A 26,805-nucleotide genomic window follows, 5' to 3' on the forward strand; every position below is an offset into this window, starting at 1 on the left:
AGCAGTGTCCACTGCTGCTACAGAACAGATTGCCAGGGCGAGGTTAGGCTGAGCGCTCCTGGTCGCGTGGTCAGGATGGGCATGGCCTCCTGAGCCTGGGCCTCGGCGTGCCTTTCCCTTACTTGCTGAGTGGTTTTCCCAACAGCTTTCTGATTTCTGTCTGCTTGGCTCACTCCCCAAATGCCACAACAGCCAGAGTTGCGCCAATCTGAAGCCAGGAGCCAGGGGCTTCTTCCAGGTCTCCCACGCAGGTGCAGGGTCCCAAGGCCCTGGGCCATCCTCGCCTGCTTTCCCAGGCCACAAGCAGGGAGATGGATGGGAAGTAGGACCGTCAGGACACACACTGATGCTCATATGGGATCCTGGCACATGCAAGGGAAGGACTCTAGCCACTAGACTATCGTGCTAAGCCCTTGGAAACCCTTCTTCCGGAGGGGTGAACTTTTTGAACTTTTTTTTTTTTTCAGATTTGAAAGGGCATTTCAGATTTGATTTACTTGAAGGGCGGAATCAGTAAGAGTTAGAGATGTTCCATGCACAGGCTCACTCTCCAAACGGCTGCAATGACTAGGGCTATGTCCAACTTGGTCAAGCCAGGAGCTTGAATCCATCTGTGTCTCCCAGGTGGGTGGCAGAGGCCCCAGGGCTTGGGCTAGCTCCATCCCCCGCTGCTTTCCCAGGCACATTAACAGGGAGCTGGATTGTTAGTGGAGCAGCCAGTACTGGAATTGTTGCTGAGATATGAGATGCCAGTTACAAAGGCGTAAGTTTAGCCTGATATGCCACAATGTTGGCCTTGAAGGGCGTGGTTTTACTTAAAAATCAAACCTGGGGCCGTGTATAATAGTACAGCAGCTTATGCCACTGCCAGCCACACTGGCATCCCGTATGTGCACCAATTTGTGTTCTGGCTGCTCCACTTCCGATCCAGCTCCCTGCTAATGCGCCGGGAAAGCAGCAGGGGATGGCCCACGCAGGAGACCCAGATGAAGCCCCTGGTTCCTGGCTTTGGCCTGGACAAACCATGGCCATTGTGGCCATTTGGGGAATGAATCAGCAGATGGAGGACCTGTCTCTACTCTCTGCCTTTCAAAAAGATAAAGTAAATTTAAAAAGCGAAACAATCAAACTTGGAAGGCTATGAGTTTAAGAGAATTCCCTGTCACTGTTCTCAGGGTTTCTGACCTTCAGCCAGGGTCCCCCACCAACACAAGGGGGGTGTCCTGCCTCAGGCCACAGCATCCCAGGGACCGTTGGCCTGTCAGCATCTCCTCCTTCTTCACCTTGCAGTAGGGACCAGGCACAGTGCCTGGGAGGCAGGCAGGATACTCGCCTCCACAACGGAGCACCTTGGAGCTGAACTCAGAAGACACTGGGACAGCCCCAACAACCTGTATTCAGAAATGCATGCACCCTGTGCTCACACAGGACCTTTGAGCAACCCTGGAATCCAACGCCTGCCCTGAGGGAAGATTCCGCTCTTGGGGAAGCCTGGGGAGATGGCGGGGAGCAGGTGGATATGGCGCCCCCTCATGCCATGATGGGGGCTTGCATCTGAAATGCCCCATCTTCTGTGGGAGGGAGGACGTTGGCACTCTAGAACCAGGCATGGTGGCGGCAGCAGGAGCCTAGGTTGGGACCCTCACTGAAGGCTGCCCCTTCCTTGGCTGGCCTGCTCCCACCCGGAGAGCTTTCCCAGGCCAACACAGGTTCCCAGCAGCCACCCTGAACCACACACACACACCATCTTTAACAGGTAGCTTTATTTAGTTTCGTAGGAAGGTCAGGTGACTTCATACACAGGAAATCAGGGACCGAAAAGTTCCCAAAGTCACCAAGCACAAAGTGGTAATTCGACGTCATCCTAAAACACCGGGTCTGGCAGCTGCCAGATGCCAGCAGGCTGAGCCCTCCCTCCACCCCGGCCCTGAAGGGTCTTAAACCTTCAACCCTGCCCTGGGGCCCCAAAGACCAGGCCACACTCCATTCACAAAGGGTCACTCACATGCCCCGCTCAGGGTCCGCGAGTGCTGGGCAAGACCAAGAACACGCACTGGGCACAGGGCGGGAGCCTGGCTGGTCCCACCCCTCCCGGGGCTCCCCAGGATAGGAGCCAGCCAAATGACCTCCGTGTGACCTACTAGGGTCAGGTGCAGGAACGCTGTTCTTTGAGGTCTTGCCAAGTGGCAGGCAGACGCCAGACAACCCTTGAGGTCAGGTGTCCTTCATTCCACAGAGTTCCCAAGTGGCGTTTTGAGTACAGGAATTCACTCTCCCCCACGCCCAGCCAGCCAACGTCCTTCTGCGAACAAGGCCAGTGCCTGGCTGCAGCAGGCTCTGCGCTGACCGCCTCGTGTGGGTGACGCAAATCCCCACAGCTATCCTTCAGGAGCAGGGCCACCAGTTCAAGTGCACCTGCCCCCACCCCCGGCCCAGCCCGTGTGCTTGGGTTATCACAGTACAAATACATTTTACTAGTCAAAACACGTGGAACAAACGGATAACACATACGCTTCCAGAGTCAGAGTGAAGGTAGTTTTTCTTTATAGGCATGTAATAAAACTTCGCAGCGCTATAAAAATACAAGACTTCTGACAAGCTGATAGTGGTCCCTGGTACTGGAGGAAAGGAGTCAATTAAATAAAACAGCCATTGATAATTAAAAGCTAATTAGACAATTTACAGTATCATCCTTCAGATTAAAGTGCTCTGACACACCCAATGCTGGCAGCCAGTGTCATCCTGGAGTGGGATTCCCGCTGCCCACCAGCCTGCCCCTGGACCACAACCCCACACGAGAAGGCTTAGGAGAGTCCCACCTGCCCGTGCCCTTGGTCCTGTGAAGGTCCCCCAGGATGGAGGTCAAAGGTTGGGGTGACCTTCCAGGACGGCACAATGGTTCTCATGCGGTCACCTCTACAACCTGAACCTGGGCTGAGTTAAGGCAGCAGTTGGCTCCAAGTTCAACCCCAAACCACACACAGGCTGCCTGCCCTTCTCAACACTGTGGGGGGAGGGGGTGGGCAGCCAGCAGGCAAAGCAGCAAGTGTCAAGGGGAGGGCTCACCTGCTGCTCCCTCAGGCTTCCCAGGAGGGCAGTGGTGTGGGCCTCCTCGTGGGCACGGAGGGGCTGTGTCTGTGTTGCAGGAGGGGGCAGGGGATGAACCCCACGGCAGCATTGCAAGCCCTGTGTGGGGGCTCAAGGCCAAGGTTGCCCCTGGGCCCTGCACAGCTAACAGGCCGCTTCGCCATAAGGCACGGGTGGTCCTGTCCTGCTTCCTGCCACCCCCAAAACTGCTCTTCCCATGGTCACCTAGGAAACCGCAAGCCGGGCGAAGGCACGGATAGCAGTGGCAGAACTCTACACCTGCGAATGCTGCTGCTCCAGGAGGTGGCTGGCACTGCCTCCCCCAGCCAAGGCACTGAACGAGGTGGGCAACCCTCCTGACCCCAGGCAAAGGCCTCTGTGGTAGCAAAAACCCCCAACATCGAGAGAGTGTATGCGTGTGTGTGTGTGTGTGTGTGTGTGTGTCACAGCACCATCGGCATGGCCCTTCCCAGTCCACCCTGATTAGAAAAATCCCTGGATTACAGAGAAGAGCTGGGGAACACAGCCCAGGCAGCAGGGGGCTCTCGCGCCCAGTCTCTGGCTCAGATCGGATCTTCTGACCCGGTGTCTGATGGACATAAAACATTTACAGCCGAGCTTTAAAAGGCACAGTGGCATGGGAGGGTGAACCCCCAGGAACGTTACAGTAGAAGACTTTGTGGAAATAATGAACCTGGCTTCCAGTGGTAGAACCAACCACTCGCTGTGGAGGTGGAGATGCAGAGCGCGCAGCTGGGGACCCAGTCACACGGCCTTGCCAGCGCTGGGTCACATCTTGCCGGCCTTCCGACCAGCTGGCGTCGGGATGCGGAGGATGTTGGGGGTCTCCTCCATGACCCTGACCAGCAGGTTATCGATGTAGTCCTCCAGCTCGCGCACCTGCAGCTCCTTCTTGCTTATGGCTTCCTTCTGCTTGAGAACCAGCTGGACCAGCTCGTCATGGGTGAGCTGTGCGTAGGCAGACGCAGGGTCTGAGGGGTTGTACTTCTGGGGGGTAGGAAGAGATGGAGGAGAAAGGAGAGGATGTTATAGAAGCAGAACAGAACTTAGACCTCTAACACAAGGCAGGGAAATGCCGGGAGAGGGGCTATTGCCATCACGGGCCTTCACTCAAGCTCTTTGCTTTGTCCTGTCCTGTTCTTTTAATTTTTTTAAAAAAAGATGTATTTATTTTTATTGGAAAGTCAGATATACAGAGAGGAGAGACAGAGAGGAAGATCTTCCGTTCAATGATTCACTCCCCAAGTGACCACAATGGCCGGTGCTGCACCGATCCGAAGCCAGGAGCCAGGAATTTCTTCCAGGTCTCCCACGCAGGTGCAGGGTCCCAAGGCGTTGGGCTGTCCTCGACTGCTTTCCCAGGCCACAAGCAGGGAGCTGGATGGGAAATGGAGCTGCCAGGATACGAACCAGCACCCATACGGGATCCCGGTGCATTCAAGGAGAGGACTCTTAGCTGCTGGGTCACCACGCCGGGACCTTGTCCTGTCATTTTAGAATGCTGTAAAAAGCTAAAAATTGGAACGGGTGTCCAACCTGGTGACTAAGCTGCTAGCGGGAGGAGATGTGCACCTGCCCTGAAGTGCCTGGGTTCAAGTCTTGGTCCTGCTTCCGATTCCAGCTCCCTGCAAATGCATACCCTGGGAGGGAGGCGGCAGCAGATGATGGTTCCAGCAGCTGCGTCCCCATGAGACGCCTGGATGGAGTGTCTGGTTCCTGACTTTGGCCAGGCCCAGCTCCAGCACTTAGGAATGGGAAGCCTGCCTGTTTCTCTCTTCGTCTCTTAAATAAACACACGCATACAAAGTGTGTAATGTAACAAGCACACTGGGTGTGCAGCCTGAAGGACTAGGCCCTCCCAGAGAAGGCCCACTCAGCTGGGAGCCCCAGGAGCTTAAACAGTCAACGAGGAAGAGCTGCCAGCGAGGCCAGGCCCAGGTCCACGAGCTCCCAAGGCCTGCCCACAGGCTGCGCTCCAGGCCTCGGGCGACGGAGACAGTGGCCACTTAAGAGCCCACTCAGGTCAGTTCCTACTGATGGTGGGTTCCAAGGATTTGTTTTTAGCACCAGAAGCAATATATCCTTTAACTCCACATTCCATGAACTTTCCTAAGTCCCCTTGGACTCACAGGATCTCCAGGGTCCAGGCCAAGTGGCTCCTGGCTGAGCCTTCCTGCAGTCGCCAGGCAGCAGCCCAGCCTCTGCACAGCTGAGCAGCCACGTCCAAATCAGAGCATCTTTTTTTTTTTTTCCTTAATCTTCATTTCCAACCCAGGGCACCTGGGTGAGCAGAAGGGGCCTGAGCCACAGGAAATAGCAGATTTGGCTGCAATACAGAGCAACTAGCGGCTTCTCTACTACCCTGCACGTTCACAGCAATGGAACTAGCATGCTGCAGCCAGGCTTAGCAGCCGCCCTGAGGGTCTCACTGCTTGCCAAGCCAAGGGCAAGATCAACACTCAGTCCATGGCAACTTCCCAGACGCATCTGGGGACTGGCAGGCTGGAGTTCCCAGGAAGAAAGCCCTCCCCTCCTTACCCTGGCTTACAAACACACGCTGAATGTGCATCCAGGGCAGCTCCCCATTTGTACTTATTTATTTAAAGGAACAGTTGAGAGAGAGAGAGAGAGAGAGAGAAGGATATTGATTTTCCATTTGCTGGTTTTCTCCCCAAATGGCTGCAACAGCCAGAGCTGGCACAAGCCAAGGCCAGGAGCCTGGAACTCCATCTGGGTCTCCCATGTGAACGCAGGGTGCGGGTACTGGGGCCGTCACCTGCCACATTCCGCCTCCCCAGGCACATTAGCAGGAAGCTGGTCAGAAGCAGAGCAGCTGGGACTTGAACCGGCCCTCAAATGGGATACCAGTGTTTTGGGTCGCGGCTTCATCTACTGCCCCAAGGCATTTTACCTGACCCTGGCCATAAACAGGTGAGCATGTCCAACTACTGCTGCTGTTTTTCTCCCCCCTTTTAAAGTATTTAGTTCTTTATTTGAAAGTCAGAGTTTCTTCTGCTGTTTTCCCAGGTGCACTAGCAGGGAGATGGATTAGATGGTGGACCAGCCAGGGGATTTGAACCAGCAGCCTTATGGCATGCTTAACTTGATGGGCTATAGCACAGGCCCCTCGACAACTTTTCCAAGGACTGCTTCTCCCTTAACTGGCTAGAGGCAAACATTCCCAGGGTGTCACCTAGGGACCTCAACTTTCTGCAGATTCACTCCACACAAGGTTCCAACAGCTGGGATGAAGCCAGGGGCCTGGAAGTCCCTCTGGGATGTCCTCTTAGCCCATCACCCTCTGCCTCCCAGGACGGGTGCTAACAGAAAGTTCCTACCAGTGATTTTTTAATGCTGGACTTCATATCCTTTTTCCATAGCTTTACTAATACATGCCAGTGTGTCCAGCTTTTCCATGACACAACAGATTTAGGCAGTCTGGCTGGCTTCACTCTTCTTAACTGCAAGTGTCAGAGCTGCCTGGGTAAGCAACCCACTGCCTAGCTGTAAACCATCTACAAAGGATGGAGGCCCCAGAACTGCAACCACAGAGAACAGTCCGAGAGCAGGGAGCCGGCTGGCTGGCCGTGACTGTAGCTGGGTGAGTCCCTCCCCTGGCCGCCCTCTGACTTTGCAGCATTCCACAGAGTGGAAGCTGTGGTGAACAGTTTGATGCCTCAGTACAAAGCACCTATTATACGGCAGGCTCCAGGAAACGTCCCCTGCTCACAAGGCGGGTCTGGCGGGGCTCACAAGTGGCTAGCTAAACAAGCAGTGGTTGCTTTTGTTTTGAGTTTTGCTAGTTATTCTCTTAGGCAAGGCCAAGAGAGAAGTTCCTGATTAGACCAGCTTTGAAGAGCACACGGAACGGGAGTTAAGGAGCCCGTGAAAACTTCCTGAAACCCGGCCGCCCGCTTCCCCTGGCAGCCGTGCCACATTCCCGTGCGGGGGGGAAGGGGTGCTGCGGGATGTGGCTCCATGCTGCCCAGGTTCCTGGTAAACATCCCTAACTCCAGGAACACAGGTGCTGCAATTGCCTCAAAGATGCCAGGCTGGGCGGATGTACACTTCAAGGCCAGGGCTAAGCTGGCACCAGGTACACCGCCCAGGCTGTGGCTGGTGTGTCTGAGCAGGATGCCCAGCACCTGCCCTGCCCGTGGGGCCTATAAGCGAAGGGAGGGCCACGGGGCTGAGGGACGCCGAGCGGCTCTCTGTAAAAGGCAGAGCCTATTTCTGACCATGACCAGAAACAGGGATTCCCCCATGACCCTTCAGCCCAGCTCATGGCGACGGAGACACAGGGAAGCCACAAGGAGTAAGAACCTCCTGCTTTCAAAACGCTTTCAGGCGCTCTATGTGGGACACAGTGGATAACGCCACACGTGTGAGGCCAGCATCTCAGATCAGGGCGCTGGTTCGAGGTGCAGGTGCTCCACTTTGAATCCAGCTCCCTACTAATGTGCCTGAGAAAGCAGTAGAAGATTCAAGTGCCTGGGCCCCTGTACCCCCACGGGAGACCAACATGAAGCTGCCTCTAGGCTTCAGCTTGGCCCAGTCCCACCTGTTATGGCCATTTGGTAGTAGTGAACTAGCAGATGGAAGACCTCTTTCATTCTAACCTGGAGGAGGAAGCAATGCATGGATTTCAAAAAGTATTTGCACCAAAATACTTTTTACAATTTCTATTTGCATGACAGAGTGACAGAAAAAGACATGGAGAGACAGAAAGAGAATGCCCCTGTCAGTTCACTCCCTGGATGGCCACGTGGGCAGGCAGGTGCTAGACCAGCTCCATCCGGGTCTCCCAGGTGGTTGCTTCCCAGGCACACTAGCAAGGAGCCTTCCGAGGCAGAACAGCTAGGACCGGCAGCCGGCTCCGAGAGGCAAAGCCAGCGAAGGGAGAGAGCAGGACCCTGTGCAAAGTGGGTCAAATGTTAACCACTGGGGAGTCCGGAACAAGAATGTGGAGGAGTACTTTGTACTGTTCTTGAAACTTTTATGGCTGGAGATAATCTCAGAATAAAACACAGAAACGGAAACACCTCTGCAATCATTAACAATGGGCAGAATCTTACAATCCTGCTGCGTGATAAGAAATCTGGGAAAACATCTGACCAGGAATGGGTGGGATTGCTCATTGACAATAAGTCCCCAGGCCTGGTGCGATGGCTCAGTGACTAAATCCTCGCCTTGCACACGCTAGGATCCCAAACGGGCACCAATTCCTGCTGCTCCATTTTGCATCCAGCTCCCTGCCTATGGCCTGGGAAAGCAGTGGAGGACAGCCCAAGGCCTTGGGACCCCTGCACCCACGTAGGAGACCTGGAAGAAGCTCCTGGATCCTGGCTTCAGATTGGTTCAGCTCTGGCTATTGTGGTCACTTGGGGAGGGAAATCAGCAGACAAAAGATCTTCCTCTCTGTCTCTCCTCCTCTCTGTATATCTGACTTTCCAATAAAAACAATAAAGTAAGTCTTCAAAAAATAGATGTTAAAAAAAAAATACCCACAAGCGCTCATGGCCATCACGTTACCTGAGAGGCACAAAGGCTTTGACGAGAATGAAGCCACCAGGGGAGCAAAGGTGACTCTATCCACTGGAGAGTTTCAGGGCTTCCAAAGGTCACCCAGAGGCACCAGGCAGGTGGCGATGCACCTGCTACCCCAGGGGATTCAGATGACAGTACTTCAAAAAGCCTGAGGAAAGGGGGTGGGAAGCCAGCGTTTGGCAAGGCAGTTAGCACACTGCATGGGACAACCACAGCCTGGGCTCGAGTTTTGGTTCTACGTTCAACCCCGGTTCCTGCCGACACACCTGCTGGGAGGCAGCGGGTGGCAGGTCTAACTGCTTGGGTCCCTGCCACCCATGTGGGAGACCTGCCTAGAGTTCCTGGCTCCCTGCGTTGGCTTGGTCCAACACTGAATGCTGTGGGCACCGGTGGATGGAAGATCTCTGCCTTCCAAATAAACACAAGATATATTTTTTAAGAACTGTTTTTACATTGGTGGAAGAGGGAACTAAGAAATCAGCTTATTCGGGTGACAAAAAAAAAAAGTTCTGAAATTCTGCGAGGTGAGCCAAGGCGCCCTATGTAACGGCGGCTCCGGGTACTCTGCACACTCCTCACCCAACTACCCGCTGCCAAAGAGACATACCTTCATCATGGCTTCGTTGATCAGGTTCTCACTGATGATGGTGGCAGTCCCCAAGTTGGAGGTGGTGCCCTTGGGGACCATCGTGTTCATTGGTTTTACAGGATGAAGTCTGCAAGACAGGAAAGCAAACAGGATGCTTTACCACTATGGGTTGCCACAGAGGTAAGAGGCCCCCCAGCTCACAGGTGGCAGCCAGCGGGCAGGGGCAGGCCGGGCAAGGGCCAGGGTGCCAAGGGCTCTGGCCTTGTCTCTGCTCCAGCCCTGCTGCTTGGTCCTGGTCCCTGTAGAAGTGGAAGCAGGCAGGCAGGCCCAAGAGGTTGTGGCTGGCCAGCAAAGCAGGTGCCTCATGCTGGGCGGACTCTTTCAATCTCCCATCACCTCTTAGTAGGTTTCTGAGGTTATGGGCACAGCAACTATTGCCTTTTTGCAATTGGATGGCTAGGTCCCCTAAAGGGCACTCCTGGTAAGAGAACCAGCAGTGCTAATAGGAAACCGAGCAGGCTGCTACAGGGAAGCTCAGGGGAGAGGCTGCATCTCCCACATGCACCTGCAAACCTCCCTTCAGGGGGCGCCTCACCTGTGCTTGGCTGCCCCATTTGCCACGCCTGGCTGAGCCGGGAGTGGATGTGTCTCCGAGGGTGACACCCAGGCCTGAAGCAGCGGCTTCCTCTTGCCAAAATTGTCAACTTTACCAACGGAGCCCTCGGCCGCTGCTTTTTTTGGAGATTCTGCTGGGCTGCCATGGTGGGTGTCTAGGGGTGGGGAGTTGGGGACGGCGTGGCGAGTGATGGGAAAGGCCTCGGGAGGCGTGGGACTGGGTGCTGGAGATGCCGTGTCTGGGCCAGGGCCCGGCAGCCTGGGGTCCACACTGGAGCTGGGTTTGAAAGTTGCTGGCTGTGTAGCCGCTGCCGGGACTGGAGCTTGGAGCGTGGCCTTCCTGCAGTCATGCGGCCTCTTGGCGGGCGGCCCGGGTGCATCAGCCTGGTCAGCAGGCCCTTTCTCCTCCTCGGAGCAGATGCCCCGGGAAGAGGCCCCCACATCCAGGGCCACCCAGTCATCCACCTGATCCACCCTCTCATCGTCCGACGCAACTTCAGGGATGGAAGGAAGGGTTAGGTTCAGCTCAGCCAGCACAGGGGTGTGGGCATCCGGGCTGGGTGGACGGTCACTCAGGATGTCACTGGCCGCACTGGTGTCCGGGCTCAGCACTTCTGGGCCACTCAGCTGGTGAGAGGGAGTGACGGGAGCTGGGGCGGTGCCATTGTGCTCCATGTCAGGGGCCCTGTCAGCAGCTGGTTCCCGGGGTGGCTCTGCATCCCCATCTTCCTCCTCTTCCTGCTCCTCCTCCTCCACCAAGAGCTGCTCTGAGAAGGACACACGCTTCTTGGCTTTCTTCTGGCCATCTCTGACGGTGACATTAGGGTTGGTGTCTTGGTCATCTCTGAGCTTGTTGCCCGTCAGCGATCCATGCTGACCGATTGGGCCAGTGTCGGCCTCAACGTGAAGCTCCTGGACAGGGCTGATGGCAGATGCAACCTGGTTTTCGGGGGCCTCTTGGGCTGAGGGGACCCCCTCTGAGGCACGGCCGCTGCCACCACCACCACCACCACTGTGGCTGCCTGTCCCATCTAGGGTCGATGTTAAGCTCTCCTCCGAGAGGGCTGCTTGAAGGAGCCTGGGAGGTTGGTCCTCGCTGCTGCTGGGGGAAGGCCAGCTCTGGATGGGAGTGGATGTGGACAGGGGAGCGGCTAGGGGAGATGACAGACAGCGGGGAGACTGGGAGGGCTGTGGCTCTGGATCAGGCCCCGATTCGGGAGGGACATGGGGGGAGGTGGCCACGACGGGGGTCTGAGCGTGACGGGGAGGGGCAACAGGCAAGGGGGCGGGGCAAGAGGGGAGCCTGCTTTTGGGTTGAGCCTCCGGAGACACGTCCAGTCTGCGGAAAGGACAAGATAAAAAAAAAAAAAAAATCTGCCGGTCAGTTGCAGATGCATAACGAGAGACCAAAAAGAAAAAGAAATACAAAAAACCTGCCACAAAAATAAAGGTGCTCAAAGGGTGGGTGAAGGGGGGAGCCATTTTTTTGTTTGTTTGTTTGTTTCTTTAACATTTAAGGGGCGGTATCTCAAGGGCATGAGGAGTGGAAAGCAGACACCTGAACACACACAGAAGGATGCACTTCTGTGACCAAGAGGATGTGCCGCCGGGAGGGCCAGGTGCAGCAAGCGCCCATGCTGAGAACTCGAAGCGCTGGCCTTGGGAGCAGGGAGAGGCATGGCATAAAACAACAAGCCCACAGGAGAGGATCAGTGTGTGTGTGTGTGTGTGTGTGTGTGTGTGTGCGTGCGCTATGTGCAAGTGAGCAGAATCTCCAAAAAAATAAACTGTCTCTCAGATCCTAGCAGAAAGAGCAGAAGGCTTTAAGGTCCCGCAGCTCGAGCCAAGCCAGGGTGGAGTGAATACCCGGAGAACTGTGGCAGGCCCCCAGCCTCCCAGAAGACCCATGCCAAGGAGGCGGCAATGAGGGGAGAGGGCATTCGCCCCTTGGGACAGCAGCATCCTCCCCTGCAGTGTCTGGGTGCCAGTCCCAGCTCCACTTCTCCCTGCAGAAACACACACACCCTGAGAGGGGGCTCTGATGTGGGAGACCCAGTTTCAGCTTAGCTGGCTGCCACTACTGCAGGCACTCGGGCAGTGAAGCGGCGGCGGACAGGCAGACCTCGGCCTCTGTCCCTCTCATGTCTGCTTCCCAGATAAACACAAAGTACGAGGAGGGAAGATAACATGTGCCTCCCTGGGACACATCTGTTGAGAACTTAACTCAACTCGAGTCCGGTGCGTGCCCCATCTCACTGATACTATCCCCAGCATGTGCTGCCAACCACTCATTCCGCTGTGATGAGATTATCTTAAACAACAGATGGCCATGCCACACCTGCTGGGCAGGCGGCAGGGGCTGGTCGAAGCCTTTGGCCTACACGGGTGCCAACATGGCACAAAGCAAGACCGGTGCCCAGGGCCTACCAAGTGGGAGAGGAGGGCACACTCACCGAGGCTTGACGGCTTTGGTCTGGGGAGCCCGTGGTGTGGGCACAGGTGCCTTTGGGCCAGGCTTGACCTCGGGGTCAGCTTCTGGTTCTGTGATGGGCACATCTTCAAAGGGGCTGGAGGAGACGCCAGGCGCGTCCTTCTCAGCTCTCCGTCCAAGGTCTTCCCCCGGCCCCACCTTGCTTTCCTTGTCCCGGGCCGGCCCGGCCGTGGTGCTCTCGCCCTCACTGCTTTTGGCCACTTCCTTCTTCCCCGTCACCAGAGACAGCAAGGAGGACTTCTTGTTTTCCTGCTTTTTGGTCTCCTGGTTTTCCCTGGCAGCCTCCGTGGTGGCCGGAGCCCTCTCTTCCCAGGAGTCCCCGCTGGCCTGGGGTCGGTAAGACGGCAGGGACATGGACTTGCTGGGGTCCTTGGTGGGGGGCTCAGCAAGCCACCTGTCGCCCCCGTCCATGGGCTCCTTCGAGGGCCGTGAGGCCAGGTTCTCGGTGGATGAGAACAGGTGCTTCTTCCGGAAGCCCTGGGGGGACGGTGAAGATGACGCGCTGCTATCCTTGGTCTCGCTCCTGGCTTCCGGCTGCTCCAGGTACACATGGCTCCCGTTGATACAGACGTTGGAGCGGGACAGGGAGTCGTGTTTGGACCGAAGGCCACCCAGGAAGGACAGGCCTTCCTTCTTGGGGAGGGTGAAGTTGATCTGGCTCAGCTGCTTCTGATCCCCGCTGGCTGTTCTCTTGTGATATGTGACTGTGGGCAGAAAGACAGTGAGGTGAGTTGGGCACCACTTCAAGTCCCGGCTGCCCTGCTTCTGATCCAGCTCCCTGCTCATGCACCTGGGAGCCCTGCCTCCTCCCACGTACGGGGCAGACCAGGATGCACTTCCAGGCTCCTGGCTTGGGTCTGGCCCAGTCCTAGCTGTAGTGGCCATTTGGGCAGTGAACCAGCAAGTGGAAGAATGCCTTCCTTCTCCCTCCCTCTCTTTCTGGCTTTCAAATAGATGAATAAATCACTGGGAACTCAATTTGGGTTTCTCACATGGAAGGAAGGGCCCACTGCTTCCCAGGGTCTGCACTGGCAGGAAGCCGGAGTCAGGAGCCAGAGCAACCAGCAGCCTAACCACCAGACCAACGCCTGCCTCTGGACGCATTTTTTTAACTTGGCTAATAGATGCAGGAGGTAGTGCTACTGACATCTTGCAAAGAGGTCAAAAGCCACAAGGAATCCAGGGTTAAGGGCATTCAATTCCTTAGGGATATCTCACAGGGGACTTGAGTATCTAACAGGCGCTTACTAGCTACCCAACGGATGAATAACGTATCCGCTCCACCACAAGCTTCTGTGGTTTTTACCCTGAAAAACAACAAGAATGAGAACTTGGATGTACTCGCTCTATCTGCTGCAACAGCTTGTACGAATACACATCCAGGACAGAGCAGGGCATTTGGGCAAGTGAATGTGTCCATGTCCAGTGGGCTTAAGAGAGTTAGCGGCAGGTGTCTGCGGACAGGCTGAGTGAGATCTCCCTGGGGTACCGCACCCCTTCTGAGAGGGCCTGTGTCCAGATCCTGGCTGCTCTGGCCCCTGACTCCAGCCCCCTGCTAATGCAGACCCTGGGAGACAAAAGGTGATGGCTCATGAACACGGGTCCCTGCCATCCACGAAGGAGCTGTGCACTGAGTTTCCAGTCTCCCGGCTTTAGCCTGGTCCAGTCCATCCTTCCCCCACCGCCCGTGGGTCGCTGCGAGCATTTGGTAGGGAGAGAGAGGAGGACCAGTGGATGGGCGTGCACACTCTTTTTATCTTTGAAAATAGATTAAGCCCAAATGCTAAGACACAGAATTGGTGTTTTCACCGAGATTAACCATCACCATCGTCACCTTAGCCGTTGGGGAGCTGAATTCCGATCTTCCCCTTCACCCCAACCCAACCAAAGCACAGGGAGGCCCCAGAGGAGGCGGTGGCGGGCACTCACCGTCCGACGAGGAGGAGGCCTCATCTTCATCCTCATCGTCCCCCCAGCGGGACTGCAAGTCTCCGGGCCGCAGCAGCGTCTTGTCAGTCTTCGTGGTGGGCAGGACCAACATAGACTGTGAGAGCGGCGTTCTCTGCAGGTTGGACTTGGAAAACAAGGTCTTGATCTTCGACCGCTTCTTCTTGTCTTTCGCGGGAGACTCGCCGTCGTCGTCGCTGTCCACGGAGGCTGTGGCGCTGGGCACAATGGCCGAGCTGGTGTCTGAGGCGCTGTCCTTATTCTTGCTCTTGAGTTTGTCCTTGAGCTTCCCGAACGGGTTCCGGGACTTGTCCTTGGCGGAGAGGTCGAACATGCTGGCCGTCATGTTGTTCCTCATGAACTGGATGTCCACCTCGATCTCGCCTCGCTCCTTGTCCTTCTTGCCTGGCTTGGACTTCAAGGGGTACCACCTGCAGGGGAGATGGTGGGGCAGGGAAGGTGACCTTGGGAAGGGAGACCCTGAGGCACTGCCCCCAATCCCCAGCAAATGGTCTCAGCTCTCTGCTACCAATGACATGTGTGTGCGTGTACACACACACACACACACACACACCCTTAGCCTTTCCTTCTATGGGGGAAGCAGGTGGGGTAGGGTTGAGGGTGGAACTTGTACTTTTACTTATTCATTCAAGATTTATTGCACTTTTACTTATTCATTCAAGATTTATTTATTTATTTGAAAGAATTGGAGTGAGATCTCCCAACAACTGCTTCACTCCCCACATGGCTGTACCAGCCAGGCCTGAGCCAGGGCCTTCTTCCAGGTCTCCCACACGGGTGCAGCGGCCCCAGCACTCGGGTCATCCTCTATTGCTTTCCCAGGCATGACTGGAAGTGGAGCGATGGGAACACCAACGGACACGCACGTGGGATGCCGGCCTTGCAGATGGTGGCAGCGGTGACTTCACCCGTCACCCCACAATGCCTGCCCTTGGAACTAACTTTTATTCCCAAGGAGGCAGAAGTAGAGCTGATTGTTGTACTTGGTGCATGGTCACCTAAGACCTTGATTCAACAGAGAACTGTTTGCAAAAAATGAAAAGATAGGCACTCCATCAAACCACATCTGATAACCGGTAATTTCCTTCAACAGGGTACAAATGCAAAGATCATAAACAAACCTTCACATCTAGATAGAGGTAGAAGCCAACACCCTCTGCCTACAGTGCCGGCATCCCATAGAGGTGCTGGTTCGAGTCCCAGCTGCTCTACTTGCTATCCAGCTTCCTGTTAATGGCCTGGGAAAGCAGCAGAGGATGGGCCAAGGGCTTGATCTCCTGTGTGGGAGACTCAGAAAAAGCTTCTGGCTCTAAACCTTGGACGGCCCCCTCTCCAGCCATGGTGGCCATTAGGGAAGTGAACCAGCGGATGGAAACTCCCTCTCTGTATCTCTGCCATTCAAATAAACAAACAGACCTTTAAACCATGCTAAGATCATACACAAACAGCTAAAGGCAGCATTCAGAGCAGCAGGTGAATCTTGGTGTAGTGGGTATCTGGACTTCGGTTAGGACACCTGCCTCCCAGGCAGAAGGCCCGGGTCTCATACTCCGGCTCCTGCCTAAAGCTTTCCCATAATGCAGACCTTGGCCCGGGGGTGGGAGCTGTGATGATATCACCCATGCACGTCAGTGTAGGCATCTGGGAAGTGAATCGGCAGATCGAAGAAAGCTCTTTTTCAGCCTCCTTTCCCCTCAAACAATTGTTTAAAGAGCGACTCTAGGGCCCAGTGGCGTCGCCTAGTGGCTAAAGCCCTCGCCTTGAACGTGCCAGGATCCCGTATGGGCGCCGGTTCTGGTCCTGTCAGCTCTGCTTCCCAACCAGCTCCCTGCCTGTGGCCTGGGAAAGCAGTCGAGGATGGCTCAAAGCCTTGGGACCCTGCACCTGCGTGGGAGACCTGGAGGAGATTCCTGGCTCCTGGCTTCGGATCGGCGCAGTACCGGCTATTGTGGTCACTTAGGGAGTGAATTATTGGATGGAAGATCTTCCTCTCTGTCTCTCCTCCTCTCTATACATCTGCCTTTCCAATAAAAATAAATAAATCTTTTTAAAAAAGAAAAAGAAATGAAGCGAAATAAATCATTTTTAATAAAAAGACCCTAAAAAAGATGCAGCTAAAAAATGAAAAAAAAAAAAAAAAAAGAAAAAACCCCAGACATCTCAGAAAAAAATCAGGAGTTTGTAGGAAGGAATGCCCCCTGCCAGGGGGTATAGAATGTTCCAGAAGGAATTACCATAAAAACAAACAAACAAAAAAAAATCACTTAAAACATTTCTAAAAAGGGGTAGCAGTTAGCCTAGCCACAAAGTTGCCAGCACCCCAGGTTGGAGGACCTAGGCTCCACACCCACCTGGGGTTTCTAACTCCAGCTTCCTGCCTGGGAGGTCTCTGCCACCCTATGGGAGGGTTGGATGGAGTACTTGGGCCCCACCTCAACCTGGCCACTCTGGGGCACTTGGAGGAGCTAACAGTGGATGGGAGTGTTCTCTCTCTCTTTCTCTCTCTCTCTCTCCAGTAAAATCCATTTAAAACCATAATAATAAATGCATCATAAAGTGAGAAACACCTACATAATTCTCCTACAGGAGCTACCTCGGGTAGTCAGTCACTTTCATGGAGGGCAGAAAGCACCTTGGTAGCCATCAGGGCCAGGGCAGTGGGAGGCATGGCAAACAGGAGCCAGTGTCTAAGGGATAACAGAGCCGGCAGGGGCCAGGGAGGCATCTTCCTTAGCCTTCACCAGAAAACAGGAACAGTTCAAACACACTCAAGTACTGCCCTCGGCCCACTCACAGGCCCAGCCTCCAGACAGGTGCCCACAGCGGACCTCTCCAACGCAGAACCCACATCCTAGTGACCTACATAAGAGCTGAGGGCCACAGACTTTGAGGAAACAGTGGTTTTGCCCAACGAGTGCACTTCCTCCATTGCTGTCAGCAGTGGCAGGCAGCGGGCTGACCCCAGGGACAGCCACGGTGCACAGGTTCCCCAGGGACAGCCACGGTGCACAGGGCCTGCTGCATGCTCAGAAGCATCCTCCTGTAATTGGAAGGACACCCACTGAACAGACGCAGACACTGAGGCCCACAAGTCAGGCGTCAGGAGCCGAGGTCTGACAGCCGCTAGGACCCTGCAGCGGCTCCGGTCCCTTCTCAGCCACCAACATTCCCACGTGTCACTGTCTCGCCCAGATTCATCTTCCACGGGCCCGAGAGAGGCAGGCTCAACATTCAGTTCTTTCTGGGGAAAGAGTTTAAGTCTCTACATGAAGATAAAAGCAGAAACGGAGCGGGAGACCCCACTACTGCTTGCCAGCAGCTGTCACATCGCGAAATTTACATCAGACTACATCAGGCTGGCCTACAAAGGTCACCGGGGTGAAACAAAATACAGCCTGATCTGATGAGATGACGGAGATCCGGGGAGGCTTTTTGGGGGTTCTTGCTGGAAAGATAAAAGGCCTTTCCAGAACTCTCCTCTTCCGCCCACCAACCAGTACCACATTCTACAGGACCTGGCCTGGAACACTTGGCATATTTCTCATTTAGATGTTGAGAGGATTATTTGTACTCCAACCCCCCTCTCTTTTGACAGTCACGTGGCATGGGGTTGCCTTGGTGATGGAAGCACCTGGAAGTGAATGCAAGGGCAGGGGCTCGGATGGCCAGGCAGACCAGGAGCAGGCAGTGGGGACTCCATCTCAGCAGCCAGCCTGGCCCAGGGGGCTTGTTCTGGAAATTTCCGACCTCTGGGAGGTGCTGATGGAGGCCTCACATCTTGGTGCTTGCTTTCCCAAGTAAACTCCAGGTAGCCTAGAGCAGTGAGGTGGGGCTGTGGGAGGGTGAGAAAGGCAGATGGAATTTCAGGCAGGAGAGCACCCCGTGGAATTCGAAACACACACACCCAGGAGTTGAACTTCTGAAAGCCAGAGAGGGCAGCAAACATCTTGTGACTTTGGTGTTATCTTGAACCCAAAACCAGCTTCGATGAGGGGAATGTGACAGCAGTGGGAACTGCTGAGATGGGCGAAATCCACGTAATCTCTCATAAGAAACCTTCAGCTGGAAGCCAGGCCATGGTGTGGCACACTGAGCCTGCGTCTGCTGGGCTGGCATCCCGTATGGGCACCAGTTCAAGTCCTGGCTGCTCCACTTCCAAGTCAGCTCGCGGCTAATGGCCTGGGAAGGCAACGGAGGATGGTTCAAGTCCATGGGCCTCTACACCCACGCGGGAAGCTCGTAGTTCCTTCAGCCCAGCCAAGTTCTGGCACAGCGTTTGTGACATTTAGGGAGAAAACTCCTCTCTCTGTCTTTCCTTCCCTCTGTGTAAAATCTACCTTTGGAATGAGAATTTTAAAATCTTTATTTATTTATTTTAAAGATTTATTTATTACAAAGTCAGATATACAGAGAGGAGGAGAGACAGAGAGAAAGACCTTCCGTCCGATGATTCACTCCCCAAGTGACCACAATGGCCGGTACTGCGCCGATCCGAAGCCAGGATCCAGGAACCTCTCCCGGGTCTCCCACACGGGTGCAGGGTCCCAAAGCTTTGGGTCATCCTCGACTGCTTTCCCAGGCCACAAGCAGGGAGTTGGATGGGAAGTGGAGCTGCCGGGACTAGAACCGGCGCCCATACGGGATCCCAGTGCGTTCAAGGCGAGGACTTTAGCCACTAGGCACCGGGCCCAAGAAATCTTTAAAAAGAAGCGAAGCCCTGGCTGGAACATGGTTATGGGGCTCCAGGCTTAAGGTCAGTTCAGCTTTTCAGTGTCTGTTCACTGCAGTCCCGCACCTCTTGGCGGCAGCCTGGAAATAATGAGGTTGAGGTGTCCCACACGGGACAAGCCATGGTGTCATGGGCGTTCCCGCCGCTGCAGCCTCCTTCCCTCTAAAGCTTGGGTTATGTTCCAAATCAGGGCTGGGTCCTTTCTCAGGTCTAAAGGGCAGAGTACAACAAGAAAGCCATAATCCCGATGGTGCGGGATTATATGTAAATTTATATTCAGCAAACAGCCTGCAATCTATCACACACAACATAAATAAAACCCATCGGCCCTTCAACACAGTCAGAACCATCGCTCATTACAAGTTACTTCTTAAAAAGTTTTTTTTAAGGACCTCTGGATATGTAGCAAGTGTCAGGGAAATTAAGTTTATGTAAAACTCTATATTTAAGTATTACTGCGTGGAGGGTAAGACTCAAAGTCCAGAAAGTGGTAGAAAATGCAAAGTCGGCCTTCCCGGGTCCTTCCAGAGAGGGCGCTGTTCAGCACAGGCATAAACAAACGTTATCTAAATAGGCCACCAGCCTTTGCTGTTACGGCTTCCAGGACTTTTTTGGGTCCAACTCCAAGATATGGTAATTGCTAAAGATAAAGAGGATTTTGAGACAGGAACATGGGAATGCTAAAAAAAAAAAAAAAAAAGTAGCACTATGGCTAATACCCACCCCCCCCCAAAAAAAAGCAGCACTATGGCTAATACCCGCCCACCCCCCCAAAAAAGCGCAGCACTATGGCTAATACCAGGAGTCACCGGCCCCTAGGTCTCCCACTGAGGAGTCGCCCTGGGTTTTTTAGCAGCTAAAAAACAAACAAACAAAAAAAAAAACATGCTGCACCTCCAGCTCCACGCAATGCTCAGAGCTCGGGATGGGCCAGGGGGCGTGCCTGGAGCACAGGGTCGGCTCCTCCCATCTGCTGCTTGCCCCTGGTCCCCAGTGCAGGTCAGCCGGCTGACCCAAATGCCGGCCTGGTGTGTCTCAGAAGCTGCCTCTGCGCTCCCTAACAGCATTCCTGAGGGCTGGCTCCCAAAGGCCAGACAGGCCGGCGCCACGTTCCCAAGCCCCCCAGGAGACAGCCAGGGCAGCTGGTGGTCACCTGCACGTGGGGACTGGTTGCCTCCCACTGTGGGATCCCTTGCCTGCCGTGAGGGGAGATAATTACCATGCAAGGTCCCCGGGGAATGCGGATGAAGACTCAGATCATAGACAAGGTGCTCATTCAGCACAACGTCTGGGCGTGGGGAACACGGGGAGTCCCAGGGTCGCAAGGCCAGCGCGGAGCTGTGTGCCCAGGGGCCACCAGCGTTCCGTGTTCCTTCCACGTGTGTCAGCTTCAAGGACTGGGCTGGCCTGGGGTGACCCACCCCACTCCATTCCCAGGTCCAATCTCCAGTGTGACAAACAGCCTGAGTCATCCATCTCCATAGCGACTAGGTGACACAAGACACAGGGGACTGGGGTGGCCTCAGGGGAACCACTAAGCCAGGAACTCCGAGCAACATGTGGCCCCAAGAGCCACTCAATCCTTCTTGAGAGACTTTCAGACTCACTGTGGCACAGTGGATAAAGCTACCCTCTGAGGCCAGCACCCCATAGGGGCATTGGCTCAGACCCGGCTGCCCCACTTCCAATCCAGCTCCCTGCTAATGCGCCTGGGAAAGTAGCAGAGGATGGCCCAAGTGCTTGGACCCCTGTATCCCTCTGGGGACTTGGAAGAAGCTCCTGGCTGTTGCAGCCAGTTGGGGCGTGAACCAGCAGAGGTATCAAGATTCTCCCGTTCCTTGGAGATTGGCTCCCCCCTCACCACTACCACCAGGGGAGTGAAAAGATGGCAGAAGGAAGTGACTCTTCACCTGCTGAGAGAAGGGCCAGGGCCCTCTCTTGGTGGCCAAGAAGCTGCCCACAGCAAACAGGGCCAGCCGTGTTTATTTACAACCTGAGGGTGCCTACCCTGTGACTGTGTGCATGCGTTGCACCGGGAACTATGCGGTATAACAAGTCTTGTTACTCAACAGTGTCACCTAAGTTGGAACACTAAAGTACCAGCCGGCTGCCTCTCCTGCCCAGCCCTGCCCACCATCAGCTTGCCTGGAAGACCTGCCAGTCACACAAGCGTGGCGAGCTTCGGGGCAAACACCATGATGGCAACACCGCAAGCGCACTGCTTGCAGTCCCCCGCATCAGCCATGGGAACAGACAGGCGACATGGCAGAGGAGAGGAGGCGCAGAAGAATGCTTAGAAACTGGTTCAAACATGTGATGGGGAATACACAGAGAGGGAGACAGAGAGAGATCTTCCATTTGCTGGTTCACTCACTAAATGGCTGCAGCAGCCAGGGCTGGGCCGCGCTGAAGCCAGGAGTCAGGAACTCCGTTCAGGTTACCCAAGCAGTTGGGCCATCTTCAGTTGCCTCTCAGGCACACCAGCAGGGAGCTGGATCAGATGCCCAGCAGCCAGGGCTAGAACTTGGCATCCATGCGGCATGCTGGCATTGCAACAGGTGGCTTAACGTGCTATGCCACAACACCAGCCCTTAAGGTGACCCACTGACTCAACAACAGTTCTGACTGCATTACCCGAGCTTACTTATCAAATAGAAATAAAAATGATTTTCATTGGAAAAAGAAAGGAAAGTACAGCACTGGTCTGCATCATACAATTTCCCCAATTAGAAGACCTAGGTAGGAATTTGAGGGCGAGCCTGGTGGGTGTGTGCTCCCCATGGCATGTGAGAACCCTTTCAGGCTTTGCTCCCCATTAGGAGAGACAAGAAACCGAGGACTCCCCAACTCTGAGAGAGGACATACAAGAGGGTGCAATGTGCTTCAACACAGAAAGTGAAGATTTTGATAGACAAAGCTTGTGGGTGGTACACGGTCCTTGCCACAGGAAAACCTGCCATGCTTACAGCCCTGCTGGGCCAGGCCTCCAAGGACAACACTGACTCAACGGGGAAGGAGGCCGAAGGCCGCAGGACCTGCTCAGTGGGTGTCCTGGAGTCTATAGTGCAGCTTAGAAACACACACACACACACACACACACTCCTGAACAGCCTTGGCTCTATATACACACACACACACACACACACACACACACACACACACACTCTCTCTCTCTCTCTCCCTCTCTCTCTCTCTCTCTCTCCTGAACAGCCCTGGCTCTATACACACACACACACACACACACACACACACACTCTCTCTCTCTCTCTCTCTCCCTCTCTCTCTCTCTCTCTCCTGAACAGCCCTGGCTCTATACACACACACACACACACACACACTCTCTCTCTCTCTCTCTCTCTCTCTCTCTCTCTCTCTCTCCCCCTCCTGAACAGCCCTGGCTCTATACACACACACACACACACACACACACACTCTCTCTCTCTCTCTCTCCTGAACAGCCCTGGCTCTATACACACACACACTCTCTCTCTCTCCTGAACAGCCCTGGCTCTACACACACACACACACACACACACACACACACACTCTCTCTCTCTCTCTCTCCCTCTCTCTCTCTCTCTCTCCTGAACAGCCCTGGCTCTATACACACACACACACACACACACACACACACTCTCTCTCTCTCTCTCTCTCTCTCTCTCTCTCTCTCTCTCCCCCTCCTGAACAGCCCTGGCTCTACACACACACACACACACACACACACTCTCTCTCTCTCTCTCTCCTGAACAGCCCTGGCTCTATACACACACACACTCTCTCTCTCTCCTGAACAGCCCTGGCTCTACACACACACACACACACACACACACACACACACACACACACACTCTCTCTCTCTCTCTCTCCTGAACAGCCCTGGCTCTGCAGGCCATCTGACACCCCAGTCACCTTCTCCCCCAGGTTTCTCTCTGCCTCTCTTTACCATTCCTGTTTCCTTCTTATCCTTTTGTTTTGTTTTGTTTTTAAAGATTTCTTGACTTGAAAGGCAGAGTAGAGAGGGAGAGACACAGACAGCTTCCATACACTGGTTCTGCCACAACAGCAGGAGCCAGGAGCCAGGAGCCAGGAACTCCATCTGGGTCTCCCACCTGGGTGCAGGGGCCTAAGCACTTGAGCCATCCTTCTCTGCTTTCCCAGGTGTATCAGCAGGGAGCTGGATGGAAGGCGGGGCAGCCGGGACTCAATCCAGTGCCCATATGGAATGTTGGCATACAGGCAGTGGCTTAATCCACTGTGCCACAGCAACGGCCCCCTTTCCTTCTTATCTATCTTCATGGAATCCAAACTCATCTTCTCCTTCTAAATCTTCCTCTTCATCCTCTTCATTTGACTCTTCCTCCTCCTCTTCATCCATACTGTTGACTTGGGTATCTGAGTGAGGGACTTGTGGTCGCAAGCATCCAGGTGGGCCAAGTAGGGCAGGATTAGGGGGAAAGAATGAACACTCTGGGAGCAGCAGAGGGCAGCCCCTGGAACACCACCTTGTCGGGCACTGTCGCCCTTCACACAGCAGCCTTTCTGGACACCTCGGCCACGCCCTCCTGTTCATCGCGCTGAAAGTGATGTGTGTCCGTCACACTTCCATGCGGGTTTTCTGGGTTTTCTTGACCTGGGCCCCTGCTCCACATTCAGAGAAAGGTGCTGCATGGCCACTGGCCTTCCTTTTCTGCAATTCCTTCAGGCGGCCTCTATCCCCTCCACACACACAGAGGGACAGACAGGAGACCCCAGCCCCGGGGCTTTCCTCCTACACGTTAGCAACAGACTTCTCCCCAGCAGAAAAATCAGTGGTCAAGGAGGGTCCTGGCAGCCACCAGCACCAAGGACCTGAAATGCTTCTTCGCGTTAGCATAGGGCACTGCCTGCAGCCATGAGATGCAGGACTCTGCCTGCAGCTGCGATATGCGGGCCTCTGATCACAGCTGTGAGACACAGTGTACTGCCCAAAGCTGGGACACACAGGTCTCTGCCCGCAGGCACGAGACGCGGTGCACTGCCCACAGCTGGGACACGCGGGTTCCTGATCACTCTTTAACCTCTGTAACGCAAAGGACTAACAAACCCTCCAGTAGTGGAAGGATTGTGGAAAACAGCGGGGCAGGCCAAGCATCATCCGGCTCACTCACCTGCTCACAGAGACCTCAGGGAGGGGTTCAAAGTGGGCAGCATCCAGGCTGGGGTCTCTTTTCAAGGGGAACAGAACCCGTACCAGAGTCTGAGTGTTAATGCTGTTTGGACTCAGAAGCCTGCCCTGGAGCCAGAGCTAAAGGCCACCTAGGGAAGCACTTTGGAAGGGAGATAAGGGCTTTCAAGGACCTCTGATCACTGCCAGTCTAGGGCTAAGGCCCCTTAATCCTCTGCAGCCAGCTGTCCCTCCACAGCACGGCTCTGTAAGATCACGGCAACTACACTGCTTACCTATTTATTTATCCTTAAGGTGGAGTGACAGAGAAAGACAGAGAGAGGGCGATCATTTCTTTGCTGTTTCAACTCCCTAACGCCCACCATAGCTGGGACTGGCCCAGGCTAAAGCCAGGGAGCCAGAATTCCCTGGGGGGGAGTCTCACATGTGCAGGGCAGGCACCAGCGTGTTGAAGGCGAGGACTTTAACCGCTACGCTATTGCGCCGAGCTCTATTTATTATTTTGCTTTAGGCTAGCTCATTGGAGAGGCAGAAAAAGAAGCAAGTCAATGAGAGAGGAAGAGTGTGCACTCCCAACTGCTGGTTCAGCCCTCAGATGCCCACCAGCCCAGGAGCCAGGCCTCATCCCCACCGACTCCCAGGGCTGACGTCAGCAGGAAGCTGGGGTCAGGAGCCCCAAGCCTGGACTCAATCACTCTCACAAGGGACGCTAATGGCCACACCAAATGTCCAATCCCCCAAATCACAGCATTTTAATGAATACCTGAGAGAATCGCTGAGGGGGCAGGAAGTGAGATGCCAGCCAACATGAGCTGGAGTTGATGTAATCTTCATTAGCATGAGCGTGGCTCTTAGTGTGATAACACTTTCAGCTACCAACCACAATGAGGATGACATGTCAGCTAGCATTTATAAAAACGCCCAAGGCGTCTGCGACCACAGGAACAGCTGTGGCCAAGTGCGAAAGACGGGACGATTTTCCACACCTGCGTTCCCTAATGGGAACAACATCTCAGCAGGCTCACCCCTGGAGCTGTGGTTTTGCACCTGTGGGTTCAGCGTTCCTAAGGTCATCCAAGGTCACTTTAAGAAGTTCATGGAGGGCCCAGCACCGTAGGCTAGCAGCTAAAGTCCTCGCCTTGAACTCACCGGGATCCCATATGGGCGCCGGTTCTAGTCCCGGCAGCTCCACTTCCCATCCAGCTCCCTGCCTGTGGCCTGGGAAAGCAGTCGAGGACGGCCCAAAGCTTTGGGATCCAGCGCCCATGTGGGAGACCCGGAGGAAGTTCCTGGATCCTGGCTTCGGATCGGCGCAGTACCGGCCGTTGTGGTCACTTGGGGAGTGAATCATCAGATGGAAGATCTTCCTCTCTGTCTCTCCTCCTCTCTGTATATCTGACTTTCCAATAAAAATAAATAAATGTTTTTAAAAAAAGGTTCATGGAAAGGTGCAGTTAGAAAATTAGCTTATTTGAATACAGATAAATCTATTATGCATAGTGCCCCCTACACACAATATATTTGCCATGAACTCTTTGAAGATCACTCATTGCAAGGATTTCAACATTTTTTACATCAAAACGGGAATTTTCTTTTAGAGAATTATTTTTTAAAGAGTTTTTTATTTATTTTGTTTGAAAGGCAGTCACAAAGAAGGAGAAATGTAGAGAGATCTTCCATCCACTGGCTCACTCCCCAAATAACTGTGACAGCTGGAGCTGAGCCAATCTGAAGCCTGGAGCCAGGAGCTTCTTCTGGGTTTCCCAGGGGCCCAAGGACTTAGGCCATTCTCTGCTGCTTTCCCAGGCCAGCAGCAGGGAGCTGAATGAGAAGTGGAGCAGTTGGGACACAACCAGTGCCCACAGGTATGCTGGCACTACAGGTGGAAGCTTAGCTTGCTATACCATGGTGCTGGCCCCGGAAGAGTAACTCGAGTGAGAGGGAGAGGGAAAAATGAGAGGAAGAGAGAGGTAGAGAGGGAGAGAGACACAGAAAGAGAGGGAGAGAGATCATCCACTCTGCTGGTTAACTCTCCAAACGCCCCAACTGGGTCAGGCTGAAGGAAGGAGGGGTAACTCCATCCGAGTCTCCCACGAGAGTGGCAGGAACCCAAGTGTCTGGGTCAGGTCTGCTGCCTCCAGGCACATTAGCAAGAAGCTGGACTGGAAGGAGGGAGTGGGCGAGACTGGAACCAGTCAACTTAACCTGTGGCAACACGACACCCAACTCAAAATCCAACTTCTTACTCAATTCGTGTTCCACGGGCCTTTGAAATGTCTTGCCTACTGCTCCTGTTCCTTGCCTTCGTCCTGTGCACTCCACCAGCTGTGGAAAGCACGACCGTGCAGTGACATCAGCTGTGGTGCTCCAAAACAAAGACCTGACCCGCAGAGAAATGTGCACACCTCAAGACACACCTCTAGGCACACCTAGGCTGCAAGGGTGTGTCCTGGTCCTCCGTACCAACAGGCGACTCTGCCACTGCCCAAGGCTGCCCTGGGTCCATGACCTCACCCCCACGTGGCAGACGCCGCTTCCTTGTTCCTGGTAACACTGAGCCTTCCTATTTCGCATGCGGGTTTCCATCACTGCCT

General features: G+C 54.5%; 1 protein-coding gene across 1 annotated transcript in view; it reads right to left on the bottom strand.

Moving 5' to 3' along the window:
• Positions 1–3,131: 3,131 nt before the first annotated feature.
• Positions 3,132–26,805, bottom strand: part of RAB11FIP1 (RAB11 family interacting protein 1) — a 28,768-nt gene continuing 5,094 nt past the window's right edge. The window contains exons 2-5 of the mRNA XM_004598504.2: positions 14,280–14,728; positions 12,313–13,054; positions 9,263–9,371; positions 3,132–4,095 (exon numbers count right to left, since the gene is read on the bottom strand). Of these exons, the coding sequence (XP_004598561.2) occupies positions 3,877–4,095; positions 9,263–9,371; positions 12,313–13,054; positions 14,280–14,728 (1,519 nt within the window). The 3' untranslated portion in view covers positions 3,132–3,876. The remainder of the gene's footprint in view (positions 4,096–9,262; positions 9,372–12,312; positions 13,055–14,279; positions 14,729–26,805) is intronic.

The sequence above is a fragment of the Ochotona princeps genome, chromosome 11 (assembly GCF_030435755.1).
Source record: "Ochotona princeps isolate mOchPri1 chromosome 11, mOchPri1.hap1, whole genome shotgun sequence".
Classification (NCBI taxonomy): Eukaryota; Metazoa; Chordata; class Mammalia; order Lagomorpha; family Ochotonidae; genus Ochotona; species Ochotona princeps.